The 24,455-nt window shown below is 44.1% G+C and overlaps 1 protein-coding gene across 2 annotated transcripts in view; it reads right to left on the reverse strand.

Moving 5' to 3' along the window:
• The window catches only part of sacm1lb (SAC1 like phosphatidylinositide phosphatase b), a 55,589-nt gene that overhangs the window by 23,731 nt on the left and 7,403 nt on the right, over positions 1 to 24,455 (reverse strand). For both annotated transcript variants that reach the window (XM_080201819.1, XM_080201811.1), the window contains exons 2-6: positions 16,657 to 16,754; positions 10,760 to 10,834; positions 8,274 to 8,401; positions 6,448 to 6,597; positions 3,886 to 3,945 (exon numbers count right to left, since the gene is read on the reverse strand). In XM_080201819.1, coding sequence (XP_080057945.1) covers positions 3,886 to 3,945; positions 6,448 to 6,597; positions 8,274 to 8,401; positions 10,760 to 10,834; positions 16,657 to 16,754 — 511 coding nt within the window. The remainder of the gene's footprint in view (positions 1 to 3,885; positions 3,946 to 6,447; positions 6,598 to 8,273; positions 8,402 to 10,759; positions 10,835 to 16,656; positions 16,755 to 24,455) is intronic.

Here is a 24,455-nt window from a genome sequence, read left to right on the forward strand (position 1 = left end):
GAGGTTCTTGCTTCCAGTCTGGAAGAGGACGAGGCAGGTGAGGTTGGTGAGCAAACTGCACACGGTACAGTGATGCAGCAGGACATAGGCAAAGAGAAGGGGAAAAGGAACGTAGTAGTGATTGGAGATAGTGGGGTGAAGAGTATTGACACTGTCCTTTGTCACAATGACAAAGTGCACAGAAGGGTGTGTTGTCTGCCTGGTGCTCGGGTACAGGATGTCGCAGCTGGGCTGCAGAGGAACCTGGAGTGGGAGGGTGAGAACCCGGTCGTTGTAGTACACGTGGGTGCTGGCGACGTAGGCAAAGTGCGGACTGAGGATCTGCGGAGGGAGTATGAGAAGCTGGGAATGGAATTAAAAAGTAGAACCGACAAGGTGGTCGTCTCTGGGCTACTGCCTGAACTGAGTGCAGACGGGCGTAGGGTTGACAGGATAAAGGAAGTGAATGGGTGGCTCAGGGATTGGTGTGGGAGGAATGGGTTCGAATTTATGGGGCATTGGCACCAGTTTTGGGGTAGGTGGGACTTGTTCGGGCGGGATGGGGTTGGTCTGAATCGTGCTGGGACCAGAGTGTTGGCGAATCGAGTAAAGAGGACTGTAGACAGGGCTTTAAACTAATTAGGGGGGGGGGAGGGTGCGAGGGTAGGTGACGCTACGAGGTCTAAAGTTAAGGATAGGGTACAGGTAAGGGAAGAGGCCAAGGATGTCCCAATTGGTGGCGTTACGGCAAATAGGGTCCAGGTGAAGGCTGGGATGAAGGCACTTTATCTGAATGCACAGAGCATTCGGAATAAAGTGGATGAGCTGGTGGCGCAGATCGACACAAATGGATACGATCTGGTGGCCATTACAGAGACGTGGCTGCAAGGTGACAGGGACTGGGAGATGAATGTACAGGGCTATCAAGTGTTTAGGAAGGATAGGCAGGAGGAAAGAGGGGGTGGCGTAGCTCTGCTGATTAAGGATAGTATCAAGGTGGTAGCAAGGGATGATATCGGAGCCAAAGAGCAGAACGTGGAATCGTTGTGGGTGGAGATTAGGAACAGCAAAGGGAGGAAGACGCTGGTGGGTGTCGTCTATAGGCCCCCGAATAATGATCTGGAGGTGGGGCGGGCTGTTAACATGCAAATAAGTGCGGCGTGCAGGAATGGGACGGCAGTAGTTATGGGAGATTTCAATCTGCATATTGATTGGTCGACCCATGTTGGACGAGGTGGGCTCGAGGAGGAGTTCTTGGAATGCTGCCGGGATAATTTCCTTGAACAGTGTGTGTTGGAGCCAACGAGGGAGCGAGCTATCTTGGATCTGGTGCTATGTAATAAGGCGGGTAGAATTAGGGACCTTGCAGTGAAGGATCCTCTTGGAGAGAGTGATCATTGTATGGTGGAGTTTCTGGTGCAGATGGAGGAGGAGAAAGTGGGTTCCCGGACACGCGTCCTTTGTTTGAATAGAGGGGAGTATGGTAGGATGAGAGAAGAATTGGCGAATGTGGACTGGGGGAGTGCGTTGGAAGGTAGGTCTGCTGAGGAGCAGTGGAGGATCTTTAAGGAGATCTTTCTTGGTGCTCAGCAGAAATTTATTCCGATGGTTAAAAAGGACAGTAGGAAGAGAGGTAATAAGCCGTGGATAACGAAGGAGGTGAAGGAAAGTGTTAAATTAAAAGCGGAGGAATTTAGAGTAGCTAAGAGCAGTGGGCGAGAAGAGGATTGGGAAAGGTTTAAATGTCAACAAAGATTGACAAAGAAGTTGATAAAGGAGGGTAGGAGAAGCTATGAGGCTGGGCTAGCACTTAATATAAAAAAGGATAGCAAGAGTTTTTATAAATATATAAAAAGGAAGAGGCTGGCTAGGGTGAACGTTGGTCCTTTAGAGGATGAGAAAGGGGAGCTAGTGGTAGGGGATGGGGATATGGCTAAGGTCTTGAATAACTTTTTTGTTTCTGTCTTCACGGAGGAGGACGTGAATAATTTGCCGGGTGTTAGCGATGGAAAGGTGGTAGGAATGGAGGGTCTTAATGACATTACTGTTACTAGAGAGGTGGTGCTCGACAGACTGGAGGGGCTGATTGTGGACAAGTCCCCAGGACCAGATGGAATGCATCCGAGGGTTCTGAAAGAAATGGTGGAGGTTATAGTGGATGCCTTGGTGGTTATTTTCCAGACGTCGCTGGATTCCGGGGAAGTGCCGGAAGATTGGAAAACGGCTAATGTTACGCCGTTGTTTAAGAAGGGTGCCAGGCAAAAGGCGGGGAATTATAGGCCGGTTAGTTTAACGTCTGTGGTAGGTAAAATGTTAGAATCCGTCATTAAGGAGGAAATTGCGAGGCATCTTGAAGGGAATTGCTTGATAGGGCGGACGCAACACGGTTTCGTTAAAGGGAAGTCGTGTCTGACAAATTTACTGGAGTTCTATGAGGATGTGTCTAGGGCAGTGGATAGAGGAGAGCCGGTGGATATGATCTTTCTGGATTTTCAGAAGGCGTTTGACAAGGTACCTCACAAGAGGTTATTGCAGAAGGTCAGGGGACATGGAGTTGGGGGTAGGGTGTTAGCGTGGATAGAGGATTGGTTGTCAAATAGGAGGCAGAGAGTGGGGGTCAATGGGTGCTATTCGGATTGGCGGTTGGTGACTAGTGGGGTGCCCCAGGGGTCGGTGCTGGGGCCTCAGCTATTTACCATTTATATAGATGATCTGGAGGAGGGAACCGAGTGCAGGGTGTCGAAATTTGCTGATGACACCAAGATTGGGGGAAAGGCAAATTGTGCGGAGGGTGTGGAGAGTCTGCAGAAGGATCTAGATAGGCTGGGCGAATGGGCCAGGAAATGGCAAATGGAATTTAATGTTGGCAAGTGTGAGGTGGTCCACTTTGGTAGGAAGAATGGTAGGAAGGACTATTACTTACGTGGCGAAAAACTGCAGCAGGCGACGGTGCAGAGGGACCTCGGGGTCCTTGTGCATGCGTCGCAAAAACCCAGCTTGCAGGTGCAGCAGGTGGTCAGGAAGGCGAATGGGATGCTGGCCTTCATAGCGAGGGGGATTGAATATAAAAGTAGGGAGGTCTTGCTGCAGCTGTATAGGGCATTGGTGAGGCCGCAGCTGGAGTACTGTGTGCAGTTTTGGGCGCCGCACCTGCGCAAGGATATTTTGGCCCTGGAGGGAGTGCAGAGGAGGTTTACTAGGCTGATACTGGAGTTGAGGGGATTGAGCTATGAGGAGAGGCTGAATAAACTAGGCTTGTACTCGTTAGAGTTTAGAAGAATGAGGGGAGATCTCATTGAGACGTATATGATGATGAATGGGATGGATAGGATAGAGGTGGAGAGACTCTTCCCGCTCAAAAAAGACAGTAGGACTAGGGGGCACAGCCTCAAGATAAAGGGGAGGCGGTTTAGAACGGAGTTGAGGAGGAACTTCTTCACTCAAAGGGTGGTGAATCTCTGGAATTCTCTGCCCGTTGAAGTGGTGGAGGCTGCCTCGCTAAATATTTTTAAGAAGCGGGTTGATGGGTTCTTGATAAGAGAGGGGATTAAGGGTTATGGGGAGAGGGCGGGAAAGTGGAACTGAGCCACAACAGATCAGCCATGATCTTATTGAATGGCGGGGCAGGCTCGAAGGGCTAGATGGCCTACTCCTGCTCCTATTTCTTATGTTCTTATGATTGTTGTACAATACAGACATGCACGCTGAATTGATTCTTTAACAGCATTAGCTAAACTATTAATGCAGGTAGGGAATTATCTTTCTATTAGGAGTGCTTCTAGAGATAACTATGAATTGCACACCAGTCCTCTGTCCTGTCAGCGTAAGGTTGGGCAAGATTTCATGATGTCCTTCTGTGTCGTATCATTTTACGATTCTAAGCCAACGATATTGCAAAAGGCTTACCTCTGGCTGTGCAGCAAATTCCCGCAGGAGATGTCCATTCCATACAAAGCGCTGATCTGCCTGCAGGAATAATGTCATTATAAACATCCGCACCTCTCACTCTGCTTCATTAGATACATTGGCTTGATGCTAAGAAGTTCAAAGCTGCAATACTACCATTCAGTAAGATGAGCTTACCCCTGCTATGTGCTTCCTGACATGGATATTGCAGAATAGCCCATATTAAAAGCAGCTTGCTTAAAACCAACACTTCTCAGAACAAATCAAGCTGCTTAAATGGCAGGTCCAGAGGCTTAACAAAGCCAATATGCAAGTACCATGGGATCATCATCTGTGAAATAACTGTTGATGTAAGTGCAAGTCTGGTAGACAGACAAGCAAAGCAGATGTGTGGCTGGCAACTTAGTCAATCCATTCCTCTCCGAGCTGCCAAAATTGCTTCATGTCTTACTCCCAAGCACAATATAAAAATGAGGGCTGGATCATTCTTAACTCGGAGCTTGGTAGATTATCTACTCCTGGTCAGTCGCAAAACACCAGTGCTGCTGCTGTTACCAATCACTCCAGGTTAGGGCAGGCAATCAAATCCAGCTAATTCCAAACACATCTGAGAACGAATCCGTCACATTTACACCGTTAGGACTCAGATCACCTCTCAGTTTCACCATTATTATGGGGTGACCTTTGACAAGCTGCTTGACTTGCGTATAGTTTGGAACTATATGCATCTGCTGCAGTACTTTCTGGATCATAACTTCATTTCATTCCAAAACTTTCAATTACTGTTTGGTGTGAAATACTTGTACCCTGCAGCACAGGGAATGTGGTGAAAAGAACAAAATGCGAAGGAAACATTTACGCAATGTAATAACAAACAAATGAAAATTGCCACATTGGAAAAAGAGACATTGTAAAGTATTGACACGATGGGGATGTGTTGCAGCTCACTCGAAATCCACGGTGCTGCGACAACTTGAATTTTTTTACATGAGTGTTGCAGCCTGGATAGTGATGGTAGAGGCTCCAGCGTTATTTCAATCACATAGCCGACCAGGAATCTTTCCACCCTTACCGCCTGCAGTGTGTTGCAAGGATGCTCCTCAACTTGTTTGACCACATTATGAATACACCTTGCTTGGTCATCATGTCCTGGGGTAGGATTTGAACCATGAGCTTCTGACTCAGGCAGGGATGCTACCCACTGGGCCCCAAGACTACCGAATGCTGTACTCATACCTTTTTTTTGTTACTCTATTTTTTAAATTGATTAATACTCAATTTATTCTATGCGACATCCTGGTTTGTAACGCCAAAGACTTGTGCTCATGGGCGCTGTTCCAGTACAGCTATAACACTGGCATGTGTCCATCAATGTGAAGAACTGCCCAGGTATGCCCTGTCCTTAGGATAAATCCAGTCAACCAATTACCACCCCATCAGCCTACTTCCATGTCACTATTGACCAGGAACGTTAACTGTAAAACCACAAAGAACGTGCTAAAAGCCCAAGTTACAAGTTGGGCATCTAGCAAGTGACTTAACTCCTGACTCCTCAAAGCCTTTCCACCACCTATAAGGCAGGATTCAGGAGTGAGGGACAGCACACACCGCCGTGTCTGAACGAGTGCAGTTCCACAACCCTCAAGAAACTCTAACACCTGGGACAAAGCAGCCTCCTTGATCAGCACCCCACCCATTTTACACATTCACTCCCTTCACCTACAATGCAAGGCATGTGTCTTAAACAAGCTGCACTGCAGTAATGATGAATGGGATGGATAGGATAGAGGTGGAGAGACTCTTCCCGCTCAGAAAGGACAGTAGGACTAGGGGGCACAGCCTCAAGATAAGGGGGGGGGGTGCGGTTTAGAACGGAGTTGAGGAGGAACTTCTTCACTCAAAGGGTGGTGAATCTCTGGAATTCTCTGCCCGTTGAAGTGGTGGAGGCTGCCTCGCTAAATATTTTTAAGACGCAGGTTGATGGGTTTTTGATAAGCAAGGGGATTAAGGGTTATGGAGAGAGGGCAGGAATGTGGAACTGAGCCACGACAGATCAGCCATGATCTTATTGAATGGCGGGGCAGGCTCGAAGGGCTAGATGGCTTACTCCTGCTCCTATTTCTCATGTTCTTAACTCACCAAGCCTCCTTCAAAAACAACTTCTAAATCTACAAACTCAGCTACCTACAGGTCAAGGCTAGTAGATGTATGGGAACACCAGCACTAAAGGCTCCCCGCCCAGGTAAAACACTTTGGGAGTATACCACTGTTTCTTCATTGCTGGAACTCCCTACCTAACAGCATTGTAGAAACATCTCCTCTACACGGACTGGAGGGGTTAAAGGCAGCAGCTCACCACCACCCTGAGAATAATAAATGCTGTCCTCACAAATGACGAGCACATTTCACGAATGAATTTTTAAAAATGCCCGTCTACCCATGTTAGAAATGTTTGTGCAGCACTGGAGTGCAAAATGTATTTCCCACCATACTTTGTAACTGTGGAGTGGACCGTACACATTGAGAGAAGAATAAAGAATATGGGATCAGTGTCCACCTTACCCTTTCCAGCAGAGTCATCTCCTGGAACTCTGGACTGGTGTTAGCTAACCGTTGCAAAGTGTGAGTAATGTCATAGGTCGTGGAGAAGTAAAAGCCATCAGTGTTAAGAACATTGTTGAGCATTGCCAGGAAGGTCTTGTTATCTAGCATCTGTTGGACAAGAACAAACAAACAACATTTGATGGCAAACTTTTTCCACCTTTGTACAAAGTGGAGAATGTGGGGTGGAACTCATGTCATATTATTCCCAGCCTTTCATAATACCTTAGCCATACAAACATAAAATAGAATAAGGACAGGCTGAGTTGCACCACTGAATAAACTCCTTCACTTTAGTGTTTCAACTGAAACCAAGCAACGAAGGAACCAAGGCAGCTGAATTCAAACTGATTTTCTGTATCTGGCTCAGAGCATTCAGGCTTCTGTGTCAATAGGTCAGGAGTTTAAGACCTGCTTACGTGCGATACCAGTAAAGATTACCTTGCTTTTTAATTGCATTTATGCTGACTGGGAGTACAACACCATGTACACAACATATTAATCCACTGCCGAAGTGGAGATTTGATTAATTCTCACTGCCTGAATGTCTAATTGCGATAAGTAAACAGAATCTGAGGCCACTCAGAGTTCAACTGCACAACCAGGGAACTTTGCTAGTTGGGACACACTCATTCATTTCAGGTTGTAGCTGTATTAAGATCATTTTTGCATCTGGAACAGACATGACTGCACGAGCCAGCTGATATAACGCGTTTAAACGTTTGAATTAGCATTTGGATGGACAGATATACCCACTCTAGGCACGTTTATGCAGTACCCTTACAATCCGCAGGGAGACTAGATTGGTGATTTCATTAGTTTGGGCTGAAATTAAATTGCAATTTTGATGAAGGAGGCAGCAGGCTGCTCATCCAGCACTAAAACATTACACAGTTCAAAGAAGAGCCAAGTGCAGAGCAAACAGAACACATTAGAAATCTGGAATATGGTTGCACTTTACTCTCAGACACTTGTGAAGCAAATGTACAGTTCAGAAAGAACTGTAATGGGCAACCTCCCCCCAACCTTAGCTTAGCATGCCACCATGTGGCAAAATGCTGTAACAACATTCTGAAGGCAACACATATATATAACAAGCATTCCTTAGTGGTCCTTTACCCTCCCAAGAAATATCAAAAGAGGTGACCTCTCAGTTGAACATCTGGTTATTAGTCAGAAGATCAGAGATTCAATTTCCAAAGTTCAGATAGGAGTGCAATAACGGGCCCTAGGTAATTATACCCAATTATCCCAAGCTTCTGCCATCACATGAATATGTAATAATGCCAGCCTGAAAGATTAATGATATGACCTTATCTCAGACCTGCACACCAATTTTTGTGGCTCATGCACGAGAACTAAATCCTTTGGAAAGTATTACAGGAACAGCACGGTGGCGAAGCGGTTAGCACTGCTACCACAGCACCAAAGATCCGGGTCCAATTCCAGCCTCGAGCCATTGAGTGTGTTTGTAGAGTTTACACATTCTCCCCATGTCTTCGTGTGTTTTCTCCAGGTGTTCCAGTTGCCTTCCACACTCCAAAGGCTAAGTTGACTGGCCATGCTAAATCGCCCCTTAGTGTCAGGGGGATTAGCAAGGTTACAGGGGGTTACAGGGATAGGGCCTCGATGGGCCAATTGGTCTCCTCCTGCACTGTAGGGATTCTATGATTCTACGCAGTGAAAATGGGACAGTGCATTTCTTATGAAGTCAATAAGAGAAAACGAAGCTGAAACCCAATTGGTCCTGTATGTACTTCAAACACAGAATTTGATGCATGTGTTACCTGTGTCTCAGTTAGGTGCAGCACAGTCTTCTTATAGGAAATTATGTTGTATTCTGTTGCTTTCCAAATAGCATGATTGAACAATTCTCCCATCTTTTGCTTTTTAGTAATAACTATGAGGTACATGCCTGTAGTGACAGCAAGAGGAAAGAAGTATTTAATCAAACCGTACTACAATGTGCATAGCAGAGCTGTACCAGCCTTGGGATTCCAGTGATGTTAGCCTTGAAGATATTACAAATCTAGAGTCTATCTTTCAATTCTGCACTTAAGTGAGTTTGTTTTAAACCCCAGACACAATAGCAAGCATCTGTGGACTTTGAAGGTATTTTATCTTACTAGGACTTTCCCCACTTGAAGTAAACTGTGTGTTAGTGTCTCATGTTGTTATACAATTACAGCATACCACTGGTAACTCTAACATCGAATTGCTGGTTTATTCACCAGCTAATTCCCGCCCTCGTTATTTTCTTCATTTTCTCCTTCACCTTCCTCTTTCATTCAGGGTTTCCAAAGAGATACAACACTTAAGATGCGGCAGGAAGAACAACCCCCCCCCCCCCACCACCCCAGGGCTGGACAGCTGATTTTTAAGCTGTTCAGCAGAAACAACAGAAAGTAAGCCAGCAAGGTAAATTGGGATACCCCTGGCTGGCACCCACCAGTTCTTGGTAAGTGCCCAACACCAGTTCAGTGACAGAGATGGAAAATATTGAGTCATTGAGTTTTTAACGTAATTTAATCTATGGGCAAAACAATTAAAATTTGAAAGCAGAAAACGAAGTGAATTTGCTGAAACCATCATAAGCACACTTTATTCTTTTTAAAAGAAGAGCCTTGTGGGGAGGGGCAGTTGGGAGTAATGTGACATTTTATCTTGGCACCATAAACTCCCTTATGGTATTTTGGAAACGGGAAAGATTGCCAGCTGCTTTTCAATGGAAGCAGTGTTGCTTTAATTACTAAGTAACCACTATGCTTGGTACTGCACAAAAAGCTCTTTGTGAGTTCGCAACACATCTACAAACAATTTTCTTGAAACTATTACTGATTATTTGGCATAGAATTTCATAGAACATGAGCACAAAGAGAGACCATTCGGTCCAACTGGTCCTCATGGTGTTTAAGCTCCACACAAGCCGCCTCCGATCCCTCTGCATCGAAACCCCTTTCACATACCCTTAGGGCAGCCCGATGGCACAGTGGTTAGTGCTGCTACCTCAGTGCCAGGGACTCAGGTTCTATTCCTGGCTTCGTTCACTGTTGGTGAAGAGACTGCACATTTTCCCCATGGGTTTCCTCCCACCGTCCAAAAGACATGCTGGTTACGTGCATTGGCCGTGCTAAATTCTCCTCAGTGTAGCCGAACAGGCACCAGAGTATGGTGACTAGGGGATTTTCAGAGACTTAAAATAAAATCTCTACAGTACATACAGGGGCCATTCGGCCCATTGAGTCTGTACCAACCACAATCCCGCCCAGGCCCTAGTCCCATAACCCCATGTATTTACCCTGCTAATCCCGTTGACACAAAGGATCAATTTAGCATGGCCAATCAACCTAACTTGCACAACTCTGGACTGTGGGAGGAAACCAGATCTCCCAGAGGAACTCCACACAGACATGACGAGAAAGTGCAAAATCCGCTCAGACAGTGACCCAAGCCAGGAATTGAACCCAGGTCTCTGGCGCTGAGAGGCAGCTGTGCTAACCACTGTGTCACCGTGCTGCCTACGGTCATTTGCAGTGTTAATGTAAACCTACTTGTGAACTCCTATTTATTGCTCTTACATGTGTGTACCTGGCTTCTCCTTAAATACATCAACTATCATTTTATTAAAATAATAATGTAACCAATGTGACATTCTTTACAAATGGGATAAGAACAAGTTATGAATCACCTTTGGTCACTAACTGACATTTCTTTTTTAAAAGAAATTAGGCAGCAAAGAATTCATTGCAAATACGCTACACCAACTGAAAAGCATGCAGCATTTTATGATCTTTCTTTACTGAGTTGCTCGGAATATATAAAAACAGGAAGTGACCCAACTAGAGCTTGCTTGCATGTATATCCTGCACCCAGATTAGACTCAATTGGCGTATTCAAGATAACTGACTGTTGCACACACGCTAACACTGACATTTGGATTTTGTGCCTCAACAGAATTGAAACTCCCAAAGAACTAAAAATAACCAATGGTTTGACTGCCCCACCTGCAGACAGCCCATTAACACCACGCAGGCCGGTGCCGTCGAAAGGCACAACTGTGCCAGTAGCACAAGATACTGAACCAAGCATGGCCCAAGAAGTTGTTTCACAGTGACCAGGAAGGCGTGGATTTATAGAAGGCGAGGTAAAGCTCGGAGCTCTGCCACAATAATAGTGAAAACACAGCAATGGTGTCTTACGTAAACTAATTAAAACACAAACATATCTCTCCCAATTCTAAAACTGTGTACGTTAATTAATTAGGTTAACCCACCTGCCACCAGACGGATTGTTCCCATGATTCCATAAACAGTTCTGGTAACTGCAGAGGGAGGGACGTCTTTCTTAACTGATGAACAGAAGAGGTGAAAATGCATCAATATGCATTTGCAAATTTAGACGTTAAAAGCATTCATACATACATCCAGGAGAAACCAGTGTAAACTGAACGCGTGCAAAGAAACATGCATTCTTCAGGGACTGGTAATTCAGCATCATAGTCAACCCACTATTTTCTCACCCTAACCTTGGGCTGACTCTAATGCAGAGTTCACAGACTAGATACACATCTTTAAAATTTTTTTACATGGGACGTAGGCATCACAGGTAGGCCAGACTGGGGTAAGAATGGTAGATTTTCTTCCCTAAAGGGCACTGGTGAACCTGATAGGCTTCTTTTTTTTTAAAACAACTAATGATAGCTGTCACCGTCACCATTACTTCATCGTCCAGCTTTAATAATTGAATTTAAATTGCACTAGCTGTCACATTGCCAGGCCTGGGCCTCTTGATTACTAACCCAGTGTCACTATCACTAAGCCACTATCTCCCTTTTGAATCTTAATAATAGATCTGCTCTTCATAGGGGCCTAAACATCATACCATGTATGGGGAAGCAGTTAGCTCAGCTGGCTGGACAATTGGTTTGCTGAACGACGCCAACAGTATGGTTTCAATTCCTGTATCGGCTGAGGTTATTCATAAAGGCCCCACCTTTTCAACCTTGTCCCTTGCCTGAGGGGTGGTGACCCTCAGGTTAAATCATCACCAGTCAGCTCTTCCCCTCAAAGCCGCCTATGGTCATCTGGGACTACAGTGACTTTACCTTGAACGTATTATTTCTTAGTAATATTTTAACCTGAATTGTTAAGCAAACACAGGCTCGAGTATAAATGCATTGATAAACATATTTCAAAGCGCTGCTCAATGTCTGAAATGCTGCCATTTGAGATTGTTTTGACACACGATGTTTGGGCTGTGGCGTACCAATGCTAACTGTTATCAGGGTTCTCCCTTGGTGTTTCCGTGGGAAAATCAAGTCGAAAACCAGTCTTCAGGTCAAGCTGGATCTGAACTGGACCAGCACTCAGGAAGGGTGGCAAATGCTGAAGGACAGTAAAAAGTCTGACAACACCAGATTTTAGTCCAACCTATTTATTTGATAATATACTCGCAAGCTTTCGGGTTAGCCCCTTCGTCAGGTGAATCATCACCTGACGAAGGGGCTAACCCGAAAGCTTGCGAGTATATTATCAAATAAATAGGTTGGACTAAAACCTGGTGTTGTCAGACTTTTTACTGTGTTTACGCCAGTCCAACGCTGGCATACCCACATCATAAATGCTGAAGGGCCAGAGAGGGAATGGGATGGAAGAAGATGGTGGAGGGAGAGGCAGAGAGGGGCAAATGTTAGAGTGTGCGTGGGGATAGAGCAGTGCAGGAGGTACACAGCACGGTTAGGGACTGAGACATGGGAAAAATTGGAAAGGTACAGCAGGAGTTGAGGTAGAGAAACCCAGGAAGAAAGGTGGGTCATAGCCAGATGTAGGTGGATCATAGCCGGATGTAGGTGGAGGGAGGGTGGGTAGGTAGGTGTTAAATACCAGAGAATAGCCAGAGACTAAAGAGAAGGCATGCCAATAGTTCAAAGAACACTTTGAGCTGATGGCCACTATAGCAGGGTTAAGGAACAGCAGTGCAGCCTGAACAACAGTTCACACCCACAGTATGCTATGTTTACAGTGACCAAGTCCCAGGCACTGCGTCACAATGGGTGGATCATGCAGAGGGGCCAGCCAGATTTACTGAGAAGATCATTGAGGAACGTGGAAATGAGTGAGGAGTTTAGAGCAAGGCTCAAAGCAGAAATACAAGCTGAGGTACGGGGTCAGCAGGGAAAGGAGATGGTTGGATTCAACTGCAGAGAGCACTAGGAAATCTCTACGGACATAAAATTTCCAATGTAAATTTAGTCCTTACTTCTTTTTTAACTTTTACCAACATGGGTGAAGGCTCAAAAAGTTAAACTGTAGGCTAAAAGCAGCTTTGTACCATATTATGTCACTATGGAACAGTGTGATGGCGAATGTAAAGTGTGGCAGAATCAATAGTGAAAATACTTAGAGCACCACCGACACACAAAATAGGGACTACAAGGAACTAAGCTTTTAATGATTTCATGCCCCTAATTTTAATATTGTATAGTTCATACTAATAGGTTTTTAAAATTGTGCTGTTTAAGGGAAGTTAGTTGGATGCTATGCTTTGAGAGTGTCATGTCCATAAGACAAGGAAAAAAAATCAGAAACTGTGCTAATCAAAACTTTATTTGAAAATGGACTTTGTAGGGGGTCACGTGATGTAAGCACGCAGCTGGGTTAGGTCAAGAAAATCGAAAGTGTGGTCCACAGGTTGGATATGACATTTGGAGAGAGAGTGAAGTTTTGGTTAAAATGTTGCTGAATTGTTTTAGAATGCTGCAGATGGTCTCAGTAACTGCGGTGGAATTTGTCACAGCTAGCAAAACGTGAGCAGAGTTTTCAGAGCAGGTTGTTGAATGTGGATTGGCCTCCTCAGTGAGACGGAAGATCTCCATCAATAGATTTCCCTTTTCAGCTTTGTAGCTACAGTACATCCACCAGGAGTGGAAATCTTCAAGAGCTGCACAACCACAATAACATTCAGTGAACACAGCATGGTAATAGCATATGCACTGCTGAGTACCCCACCTCCCTCTTAAGACTAAGTGTCTTTATTGGTAAAGTGGCTAAGGTTATCCAGAGTTCAATTTTGGAGGTTGGAAACATGATCAGTTTCTAGCTGGGGACTTGATGAAAAAGTCAGAGACAATAAGGGAGACAGATGTATAATGGCATTGTCACCAGTCCAACAATCCAGAGAACAAGGCTAATACTCTGGGGATGTAGGTTCAAATCTTACCACAGCAGCTGGTGGAATTTGAATTAAAAACTAGTCTCAGAAAAGGGGACCATGAAGCTCTAATTGGCTGTTGCACCAAACCATTTGATTCACTAATGTTCTTTAGGAAGGACATCTGCCACCCTTACCTGGTCTAGCCTACACATGACACTAGATTCACAGTAATGTGGACGGCTTTTAGCTGCCCTCTGAAGTGACCTCACTAGCTATTTAGTTCAGGAGCATTAGGGATGGGCCTTGCCAAAAACATTCAGATTGCATAAAGAAAATAAACTTACAAAAATGCTTTGCATTTGTAGCAGGCATGAATGCCTAGGTGTGTTTATCCAACACATTGAAAACATAGATCAAGATTAAAAAAAAGTCAACACATATTATGCAATGTCCTCAGGTAATCTGATGAGCATGCAGTCAACTGGAGACATATCTCCCTGGGTTACCTGTAGAAGCAAATTAATTAGCAGCTCAGCCAAACTAATCTGCAATCAAATTAATTTATCCCAGGAGAACAAAACAAAATTTGCCAACAAGAAACCTTACTCAGACCATGCCTTGAGTAGCTGCAGTACTTTAAATGTGAGTATAAAAACAATCGCCAGAAACATATGAGCAGCTTTCTGACGTAGGGTATGAAAGCTGTAGCATTTGGGGTATTAGAGGAAACCAACATAATGACTGGAGGGAGACAGACAGGAAGGGTGTTCTGCCTCTTGGAATGACTGTTGGCCTGGAATTTTCAAGTGGCTGCAGAGGTCAATGGAAATATTCACTTTTTTAAAAAAAATATTCAAGCAGAAATAGTAACAAGTTTCATTAATTCGCTGCCGGGAAAAGTTGTGGAAGCAGGTAACGATAGCAAATTTTAAGGAGCATCTGGACAAATACGTGAATAGGATGGGAATAGAGGTATATGATCCCAGGAAGGGTAGGGGGTTGTAGTTCAGTCAGGCAGCACGGACAGTGCAGGCTTGGAGGGCCGAAGGGCCTGTTCCTGTGCTGCAATTTTCTTTGTCCTTTCCTTGTGTTTTGAAGGTCAAAGTTCCACGTGAAATCATTAGAAAGCAGACAGCCTGATCCTGCAGCAGAACTTCCCATATACAAAGCTCAACGCTTGGAGAATTACTTGTCATCACCTTAACTGTACTTTGAATAAGGAGAAACTTTGGTCTATAAAGTAATGAAACTGGAGCACAACAGCAGGAGATCACTTCACATTTGCTCATCCGAGTTAAAAATAAGTAGGTGTATAAAGATGCTAGATACAGTATCAGGAAAAATAAACTTAGGAGGTCGGGTAAGATTTCATGAAGAAGATAGTTACTTCTTAAACCTCAGCAATGCTGAACATTCCAATATCAAATTGCTGACAGAATGATTAGTCATATCACTGGGTTTCACAAAACCTGCCTGCTCTGTTGACAGCGCAAACTTGATGTGCAGAATCAGGCTATTTGGTCCAAATGATCCACTCTACATCATCTAACCTCCTTCAATTCCTTTCTCTCTCAGCTGCTTGTCTAGTTTCCTCAAAGCAGCTATGTTATTCACTTCCATTACTCTATATGACAGTGACTTCCACATTCTAAACATTCCCTAAATAAGTAAGTTTCTCTTGAATTCCTTGCTGAATTTATTAGTGACCATCTTGCATTTACACCCTGTGGTTTAAGACTTCCCCATAAACTTCTGTTTACCCCATCAAGTCCCTTCATCATTTTAAACAACTTTATGCAGACAGCCTCAAGGTTTCTCTTTCCTAGACTGTTCAGTCTTTCCTGAGGATTGGAACCTCTTGGTTCTGGTATCATCCTTGACAGTTTTTTGCACCCACTGCAATACCTCAACACACCTTTTATAAGAGACCAGAACTGTGCACAGCACCCCTAGCCTATATTCCCATCTAAGCTATGCAGCCCCCTGCCTAGTCCCCATGCAGATTGTGCATACACCATGGCGTTAAGCTAATAGGCACTATACAGTCACAAAAAAAGTTTCTGAAGGGTCTACAGACCAAAACTAATCAGCTGTGTACTACAAAAATAGAGGTTACCTTACTCCAGACAAGGTTTAACCAAAGTCCAATTGAAGCTCAACATAACCTCTCTACTTTGCAATTTTACTTCACTGAAAAAAAAGGAACTCCTGTGTTATATTTGCAATTTTTATGACCTTGATAACATGCACTGCCATTTTTAATGGTCTGAGAATCTGTACTCGAGATCCCTTTGTTCTATTCCTGTTAGATACCTTTTTTGTTAAATTTGACCTTGAGGCTCACACCTTCTCACAGTATGAATCAACAGAAGCTTCATCAGTTTTGTCTTTTTGTTTGACAAAAGGTGTCTAAACTTTGACCAAATATCTCTCACATTTCAGCCTCAAAGCTCTAACTCATCTTGGTGGGGTGTGTTGGACCAACGTAGAATATGATTTTACTGAACAGGGGTTCCATAACAAAGCAATGCTCCATTTGAAAGATAGAACACTACAGCACAAACAGGCCCTTCGGCCCACAAGTTGCACTGATCACATCTATACCTGCCCACTGATCAAGCACTTTCCAACCTGTTGCAAGCTCTCACAACACAGAGCATGCAACTCAAAACAGGCCATTTGGCCAACTAATCCATTCCTACATTTATGCTCCACTCACTCCTCCTCCCACCCCTTTATTTCTTCATTCTTATCTAGCTTCTTCTTAAATACAGCTACATTATGGCCTAGGTCGGATGTGGCTGATACAGACTTCTTCTGTACTGTAGGGATTCTAAGATTCTATTATTACGACTTCTTCCTTTGACATTGACAGCTGAGGCAACACACAAGTAATAAAACCTATAATGCACCTTCTTGCAGTAATGAGAACATTTTTAATTGGAAATTTTTAAAAAGCTTTGTTGCTTTTGAATTACAAATGCCAATTTTGAAACAGCTCAAACATATATGTTTTACCTCCAAGGGTAATTTCATTTGAGACACGGTCGATCGTGAGCACATCATTTGATCCATCATCACAAGCTTCGAAGTAGAACTTCTCTGGTGTAGTGTGCCTAAAAAAAAAGTTAAGTTACGTGAATGTCTAATAGGTGAAAGAAAACCAAAAGTGTAATCTTACTATCCAAAGCACCCTGGAAAGCACAGATCTCCTCAGAAAGATAATGAACTATTTTCCACTTTAAATACAGTTTTTACCCAAATTCTTAAAATAGTTTGCTGGGGTCATCACACCAATATATCATTCCATCTCCACAGTACCTTTCCTTATAATCCCATTAGTATTTTGCAGGTATATCAGGGTTAGAACCATGGACTAGGAACAGATTATGGACATAAAACTTATACAAAACATATAATGCCAAGGAGAGACTTTCAATCCAACGATCCAGACTTTATTGCTATTGTTAGTTAGGTGCCTAACTTACGAGGTTCAAGGTACCAAGATCAACAAAGCATCCCTGTGTACAGTGCTGGGCATTACGAGCTGGAAGCACCCAAGAGCACCAGCCATTTGTTAAGTTCATCAAAGTCCATACACACATGCATTGAGCAGTCTCTCCATAACACAATTCACGCTCCTGAACATTAATCCTGGTGCTGCTAAAAGGTAGGTCATTGCTGCTAGAGATATATTGGCTTGTTAGTCATCGGTTAACTGTTACATTATTGTTCTTGATGAAAGGAAACCAGAGAAACGCCAGCCAAAGTTTCTGATCGCTTCTTAAAGTTGAGCAGCATCCATCAATGTCTACTCATCCAGTAATGATATCACCACCACTGATGCTCCATTGATGCCACTGCATCTCTGTTTCTCTGCTTTGATGTGGGTATGCCGGCGTTGGACTGGCGTAAACACAGTAAAAAGTCTGACAACACCAGGTTTTAGTCCAACCTATTTATTTGATAATATACTCGCAAGCTTTCGGGTTAGCCCCTTCGTCAGGTGAATGGAGAGTTCTGGCCTCAGACAGAGCATATAAAGCACAGACAGTTTAGAGATTACTGATTAGAATGCGAATCCTTACACCTAACCTGCTGTTCAAGACCTGAAGTGGCTGATAATGTGAGTGGAAGGAGCACTGATCACAGTTTAAAGAGATGTGTATTGTCTCCAGACAGTACAGTAAGTGAGGTTTTGCAAACCCAGGCAAGTCACGGGGGTTACAGATGGGTTCATGTCGCACTATCTGTAACCCCCGTGACTTGCCTGGGTTTGCAAAACCTCACTTACTGTACTGTCTGGAGACAATACACATCTCTTTAAACTGTGATCAGTGCTCCTTCCACTCACATTATCAGCCACTTCAGGTCTTGAACAGCAGGTTAGGTGTAAGGATTCGCATTCTAATCAGTAATCTCTAAACTGTCTGTGCTTTATATGCTCTGTCTGAGGCCAGAACTCTCCATTCACCTGACGAAGGGGCTAACCCGAAAGCTTGCGAGTATATTATCAAATAAATAGGTTGGACTAAAACCTGGTGTTGTCAGACTTTTTACTGTGTCTCTGCTTTGACCCATGTAGACCATGCAGACGCTACAACAACAGATGAATGAACACTGCTTGACAAATACCAGGCAGGAGTGTTCCCTTCCAACTGGGGAACACTTCAGCAGTCACGGGTATTCAGCCTCTGATCTTCAGGTAAGCATTCTCCAAGGCAACCTTCACAACATCTGACAATGCAGAATTGCTGAGCAGAAACTGATAGCCAAGTTCCACACACGAGGACGGCCTCAAACGGGTACTTGCGTTTATGTCACACTATCTGCAACCCCCACAACTTACCTGGGCTTGGATAATCTCACTAACTGTCCTGGCTGGAGACAATACACACCTCTTTAACTTGTGCTTGGCCCTCTCTCCACTCACATTGTCTGTACCTTTAAGACTTGATTACTTGTAAAGACTCACATTCCAACCATTATCTTGTAAATTGAGTTTGTGCCTGTATATGCCCTGTTTGTGAACACAACTCTTCACCTGAAGGAGGGGCCTGAGACTCTGCAGGCTTGTGCTGCCAAATAAACACGTTGCACTTTAACCTAGTGTTGTGAGATTTCGTACTGTGCTTAACCCATGGAAACAGGGCTGGAGTCATGCACATGAACATGTCTGAAGACACCTGTGTGCTAATATTACAATTCTCCAAGAAGGCAATGAGAGATTTCTGCATCCAAACCTACGAGCCATGTCCAGGACAGGGTTGTTCCTGTCAGTGGCTGCAACAGCTATACAAACCCTTCATGTGACAACCGAGAGAGATTACTGTCACATGCCAACCTTCATCATGCAGGTCACTCACATATTGTGGGTGGCACGGTAGCACAGTGGTTAGCACTGCTGCTTCACAGCTTTAGGGACCTAGGTTCAATTTCCGACTCAGGTCACTGTCTGCGTGGAGTTTGCATTCTCATGTCTGCATGGGTTTCCTCCGACAGTCCAAAGATGTGAGGGTTAGGTTGATTGGCCATGCCATAAAATTGCCCCTTAGTGTCCTGAGATGTATAGATTAGCGGGTAAAATATGTAGGGATGTGGGGGTAGGGCCTGGGTGGGATTGTGTTCAGTGCAGACTCGATGGGCTGAAGGGCCTCTTTCTGCACTGTAGGATTCTATGATTGTCTGAAATGGCTGGTGAATCAGTTTCCCATTTGGAAATTCAATTTCTACTCCGTTACGGGAGTCCCTCCGGTGCAAGTAGTAAGCAGGTGCGCACGCGTGGTTATGACCTGAATGTAACTCCAAGCCTGAGAAGGTGTCGGACCACCACACCAACAATCGGACAAAGACAGTGACTGGAATCAATAGGACAGGATGCACGTATATAGAGTTGTCTATCCTAGCACTCCTCTATGTGAAAGTGTACTGTGTGCTTTTTCTAAATATTTCAACCAGCAAGATGAAGTAAGATACATGTCTGCTGGGTGTCAGCATGTCACTCCTTGTATCAAGTCAGTAGAAAGGCCTGCAACTACTAATGCCACAGGGGTTACCGCAGTGGTTTGAGTAAAATGGCTGGAAAAGACAAGTTAGGTGTGAGAAGCAGCAATATCGGTTTCATCTAGTGTGATTTGATACTGATACCATTACCTCTGACACAGTACACTCCCAATAACAAGCTGTGTACACACAATACACATTTAAAAATAAAGGGAAACCTGGCAGTCACTAATGTTATCAAAGAATGAAATAGCAAAGCTTTTAAAAAAGCATGGAGGCAAAATCTAAAGGCGAGCATTTCAACTCAAAACATCAGCAATATCTAGGTAGGATTATTTCCTCCTCAGGCACTGCACTGCAAAGATAAACTAGAAAGCTTTTTCTCAGACAGATGGTGGTCACAAGCCGCTTAGCTGTGAATTAACACTTAACATTTGTTCTAGACAACGAGACGAATGATCAGGATCTGATGTACATCCTTAGTGATTAAATCCTTAGTGATTAAAGTCGCGAGTACCATTACGTACAGATGTCCAGAACCAATGGTGATGAGTTTGGCTTGTAGGAATTCAGATAATTGCGTTGTTTGACAACTGGTTATGCTTTTGACACAAGCAATCTCACATCCTGGGCCATATTACACAATCCTCATTGGAAGAAACACTTCTTCTAAACTATCTAATTAAGTATCTGTGAGATGCAAGCTCTCAAATATCTTTCACTGGCATACACCTCTTCCCAATATTCTTGAGCTCTTGCTGCAGGCAGAGGAAAGACAAACAATAGCTTCTAGTCCATACTTTCAACAAGACTTCCTTTGAACTAATTCCATCCCATTAGTTAAATTGCGTTACATTGAAATGCTGGAGTAGACAAGATGCTGCTTTCCCTTTGCTCGTTTAAGAACAAAGTAATCCAATACTGATAACAGAGCCTCTTAATCAGCAGAACCTCATGCCTTATCCAAACAGCAGATTCACCAGAATTAGCATTGGCTGTCGACAATCCGATACCTTATTCTTGTTGACTTCCTTTCAGTGGATGAAACCAACATTGCAATGAATTAGTGAAGCATTGCTGGAAGTTTAATCCAGGACTAGACAGCTGACGCTATCAGCTCCTGACCAGTAGCTTTGGATCTTCTAAGACAATCTGTTTGAATTTTCAACAAGGCTTAAATTTATTTATTTTGCAACCATCTTCAGCCGGAAGTACTGAGTGGATGATATATCTCAGCCTCCTCCTGAGGTCCCTGGCATTACACGTGTAATTCATCAGCCAGTTCTATTCACTCCATGTGATATCAAGAAAGGGCTGAATGGACTGATAACAAAGACTATGGATATTACAGCAGTAGCACTGAAGACTTGCATTCCAGAACAAGCCATACTCCGCATCAAGCTGTTCCAGTACAGTTACAACACTACATTGACCCTGTAATGTGAAAAATTTCCCATATGTTTTGTACACAAAATCCAACCCAGCCATTTACCACCCCCATTATTCTACTCTCGACCATCAGCAAAGTGATAGCACTATGGATGACACCTATCAAACTGCACGAACAACAGATAATCCAACCATCTTTCCATGACTTCAATAGCACTAAGATTGGTAAAACCCCCACTATCAACACCGGTGTGTGTGTGTTTAACCATTGACCACTAACTGAACTGGACTAGCCATATAAATACTGTGACTTCAAGAGGTCAGAGGCTGGGAATTCTGTGGCGACTAACTCTCCTCCTGACTCTGCAAAGCCTGTCCACAAGGCACAAGCCAAGAATATGATAGAATACTCTCCACTTGCAGCTCCAACAACACTCAAGAAGCTCGACACCATCCAGGACAAAGCACCCTGATTGGTCGGTACCCCCATTTAAACACCTTAAAACATTCACTCCCTCCAGCACCAACACACAGTGACAGCCGTGTGTACATCCACAAGATGCATTGCAGCAATTCACCAAGGCTCCTTCGACAGCACCTTCCTTACCAGTAACCTCTACCACCTAGAAAGAGGAGGACAACAGATGCTTCAAAACACCATCACCTGCAAGCTGTCTACAAGTCACCCTTCTTCCTGATTTAGAAATATATTGCTGTTTTTTCACTGGGTTTCCTGGAACTCCTTCTCTATCAGCACTGTGGGTGTACCAGGGACTGCAGCAGTTCTAAAAGGCAGCTCACTACCACCTTCTCAAGGGTAATTAGGAATAGACAATAAATGCTGGCCTAGCCAGTGACGGCCACATCACATGAAAATATAGGTATATTTTTTAAAAAGCGCATTTAAAAATCTCTAGATGTCCCAAAGCACATGAAGCACTTTTGAAGTGTGGTGATTGTTGGAAAGTAGAAAACACAGCAACCAATTTGTATGCACAGCAAGCTCCCACAAACAGCAGCATGATAATGACCAGGCAATCTGCTATTGAGAGGTTGAGAGATAAATGTTGACCCGGACACCAGGTCTAACTCCTTTTTTCTTCTGCAAAATAACGGCCATGGGATCTATTACATCCTCCTGAGAGAGCAGAGACAGTGTCTCAGCCAAAAGACAGCATCTCTAACTGTGCAGCAGTCCCTCAGTACTGCACCAGAGAGTCAACCTAGATTTTTGTCTAAGTCCCTGGACCTCTGCACGCAACCACATGCAACACAGTTTGTAACTTCTTAAACCATTTAAGATTTTGAATAGTGCGCTGAGTATAGTGAAAGCTATAAACGACAATCCCCAACAGGCAGGCAGCAGCTGTCTTATTTTTGCAGCTGTTTTTATTTTCAAAATGGGCATATGACAAAAACATTTTTCCAACAAACTGGAAGCAGATTTTGAACAGCACCAATTCAGCTGCATCAATGCTGAAGAGTTAAGATTGGAAGCAGATATCACAAAACTGATCTGCCAACTCCAATAACTATTGTGAAAGCTGTTTCTTGCAACATTCTCAAGATGAAGGAGAGGCTGATAGCCTGGAGTCATGTCTGCACTTGCTGCTTGTTAACCTTCAGAATCCACATGTGCGGTAGGAGTTTATATGACAGTCCGGGTCCATGTGGGGCCAGAGGATGGGTGCTCGCAAAGGTTACGGCCCCGCGTGGAGACGGGTGCGGACACAGGCCTCAGCTCTGTGTCAAGATGGGTTTGTGATGTCCATCAAGAAGGTCATTGTTGGAAGTGAAGCAGCAGCAGCAGGCAGGTTGCACAAACAGAAAGGAAAGCAGAAACAACTGGATACCAAGATCCTCAGGCTCAGACCATACACTGAAGATGTGAAAGTGTGGCAGCAGACTGCGCTGCGTGTTTTAAAATGCTCAGTGTAACGAAGGCTGTCTGTAGTTTGTTGTTGGTGCGTGTCTCCCAAATATTTAGCAGTGCAGTTATTTGGGCGTGGAAGAGTCGGTTTATTCAGGTTCCAGAATATGTAATTATTGCAAAACCACACATAATAAACCGCTTCCCATCAGGAAGTGTGTGGAACAGTGACTCGTTTAGAGCCATAACAACACAGGAGACTATTTGATCCATCAAATCTCTACAGAGCAAGCCACTCAGTCCATTTAGCCCTTAAAGTTTGTTTCCCTCAAACGCCTATCCAATTTTCTTTTGAAATCATTCACTGTCTCTGCTTCCACCATCCTCATGAGCAGTGAGCTCCAGGTTATAACCACCCACTGTGTAAAAATAAGTCTTCCTCACATCCCCTCCCACCTTTATCCTCACACAAAAGCTAAATGCATTCCCCAATCCTTTGCTTTATCTATCTAGATAGATCTCTTGTGCTTTTATAACATTTATTCGCAGTAAAGCTTCACACCTCCTCCAATATCATCATAACTGACAATCACAAAAAGCTCTCAAAATGAAGTCTTACATTCAACACTTGAAGGAAATGAAGCACTAATCCCAAAGGGTTTAAAAAAAGGCGAAAAACTGCAGCAGGCGACGGTGCAGAGTGACCTCGGGGTCCTTGTGCATGAGTTGCAAAAACCCAGCTTGCAGGTGCAGCAGGTGGTCAGGAAGGCGAATGGGATGCTGGCCTTCATAGCGAGGGGGATTGAATATAAAAGTAGGGAGGTCTTGCTGCAGCTGTATAGGGCATTGGTGAGGCCGCAGCTGGAGTACTGTGTGCAGTTTTGGGCGCCGCACCTGCGCAAGGATATTTTGGCCCTGGAGGGAGTGCAGAGGAGGTTTACTAGGCTGATACCGGAGTTGAGGGGATTGAGCTATGAGGAGAGGCTGAATAAACTAGGCTTGTACTCGTTAGAGTTTAGAAGAATGAGGGGAGATCTCATTGAGACGTATAAGATGATGAATGGGATGGATAGGATAGAGGTGGAAAGACTCTTCCCGCTCAAAAAAGACAGTAGGACTAGGGGGCACAGCCTCAAGATAAAGGGGAGGCGGTTTAGAACGGAGTTGAGGAGGAACTTCTTCACTCAAAGGGTGGTGAATCTCTGGAATTCTCTGCCCGTTGAAGTGGTGGAGGCTGCCTTGCTAAATATTTTTAAGAAGCGGGTTGATGGGTTCTTGATAAGAGAGGGGATTAAGGGTTATGGGGAGAGGGCGGGAAAGTGGAACTGAGCCACGACAGATCAGCCATGATCTTATTGAATGGCGGGGCAGGCTCGAAGGGCTAGATGGCCTACTCCTGCTCCTATTTCTTAAGTTCTTAAAATGATCAAATTGTTTTATGAAAGATTGAAGAGACTAGGGCTATACAACCCTGGAGTTTAAAGAATGAGAGGTGATTGCACTGAAACATGAGCATTTAAGGGACTCAAAAAATCTGATGTTGGAAGGTTATTTC

Source organism: Carcharhinus amblyrhynchos, chromosome 2, assembly GCF_965287045.1.
Source record: "Carcharhinus amblyrhynchos chromosome 2, sCarAmb.v2.hapA, whole genome shotgun sequence".
NCBI classification, from domain to species: Eukaryota; Metazoa; Chordata; class Chondrichthyes; order Carcharhiniformes; family Carcharhinidae; genus Carcharhinus; species Carcharhinus amblyrhynchos.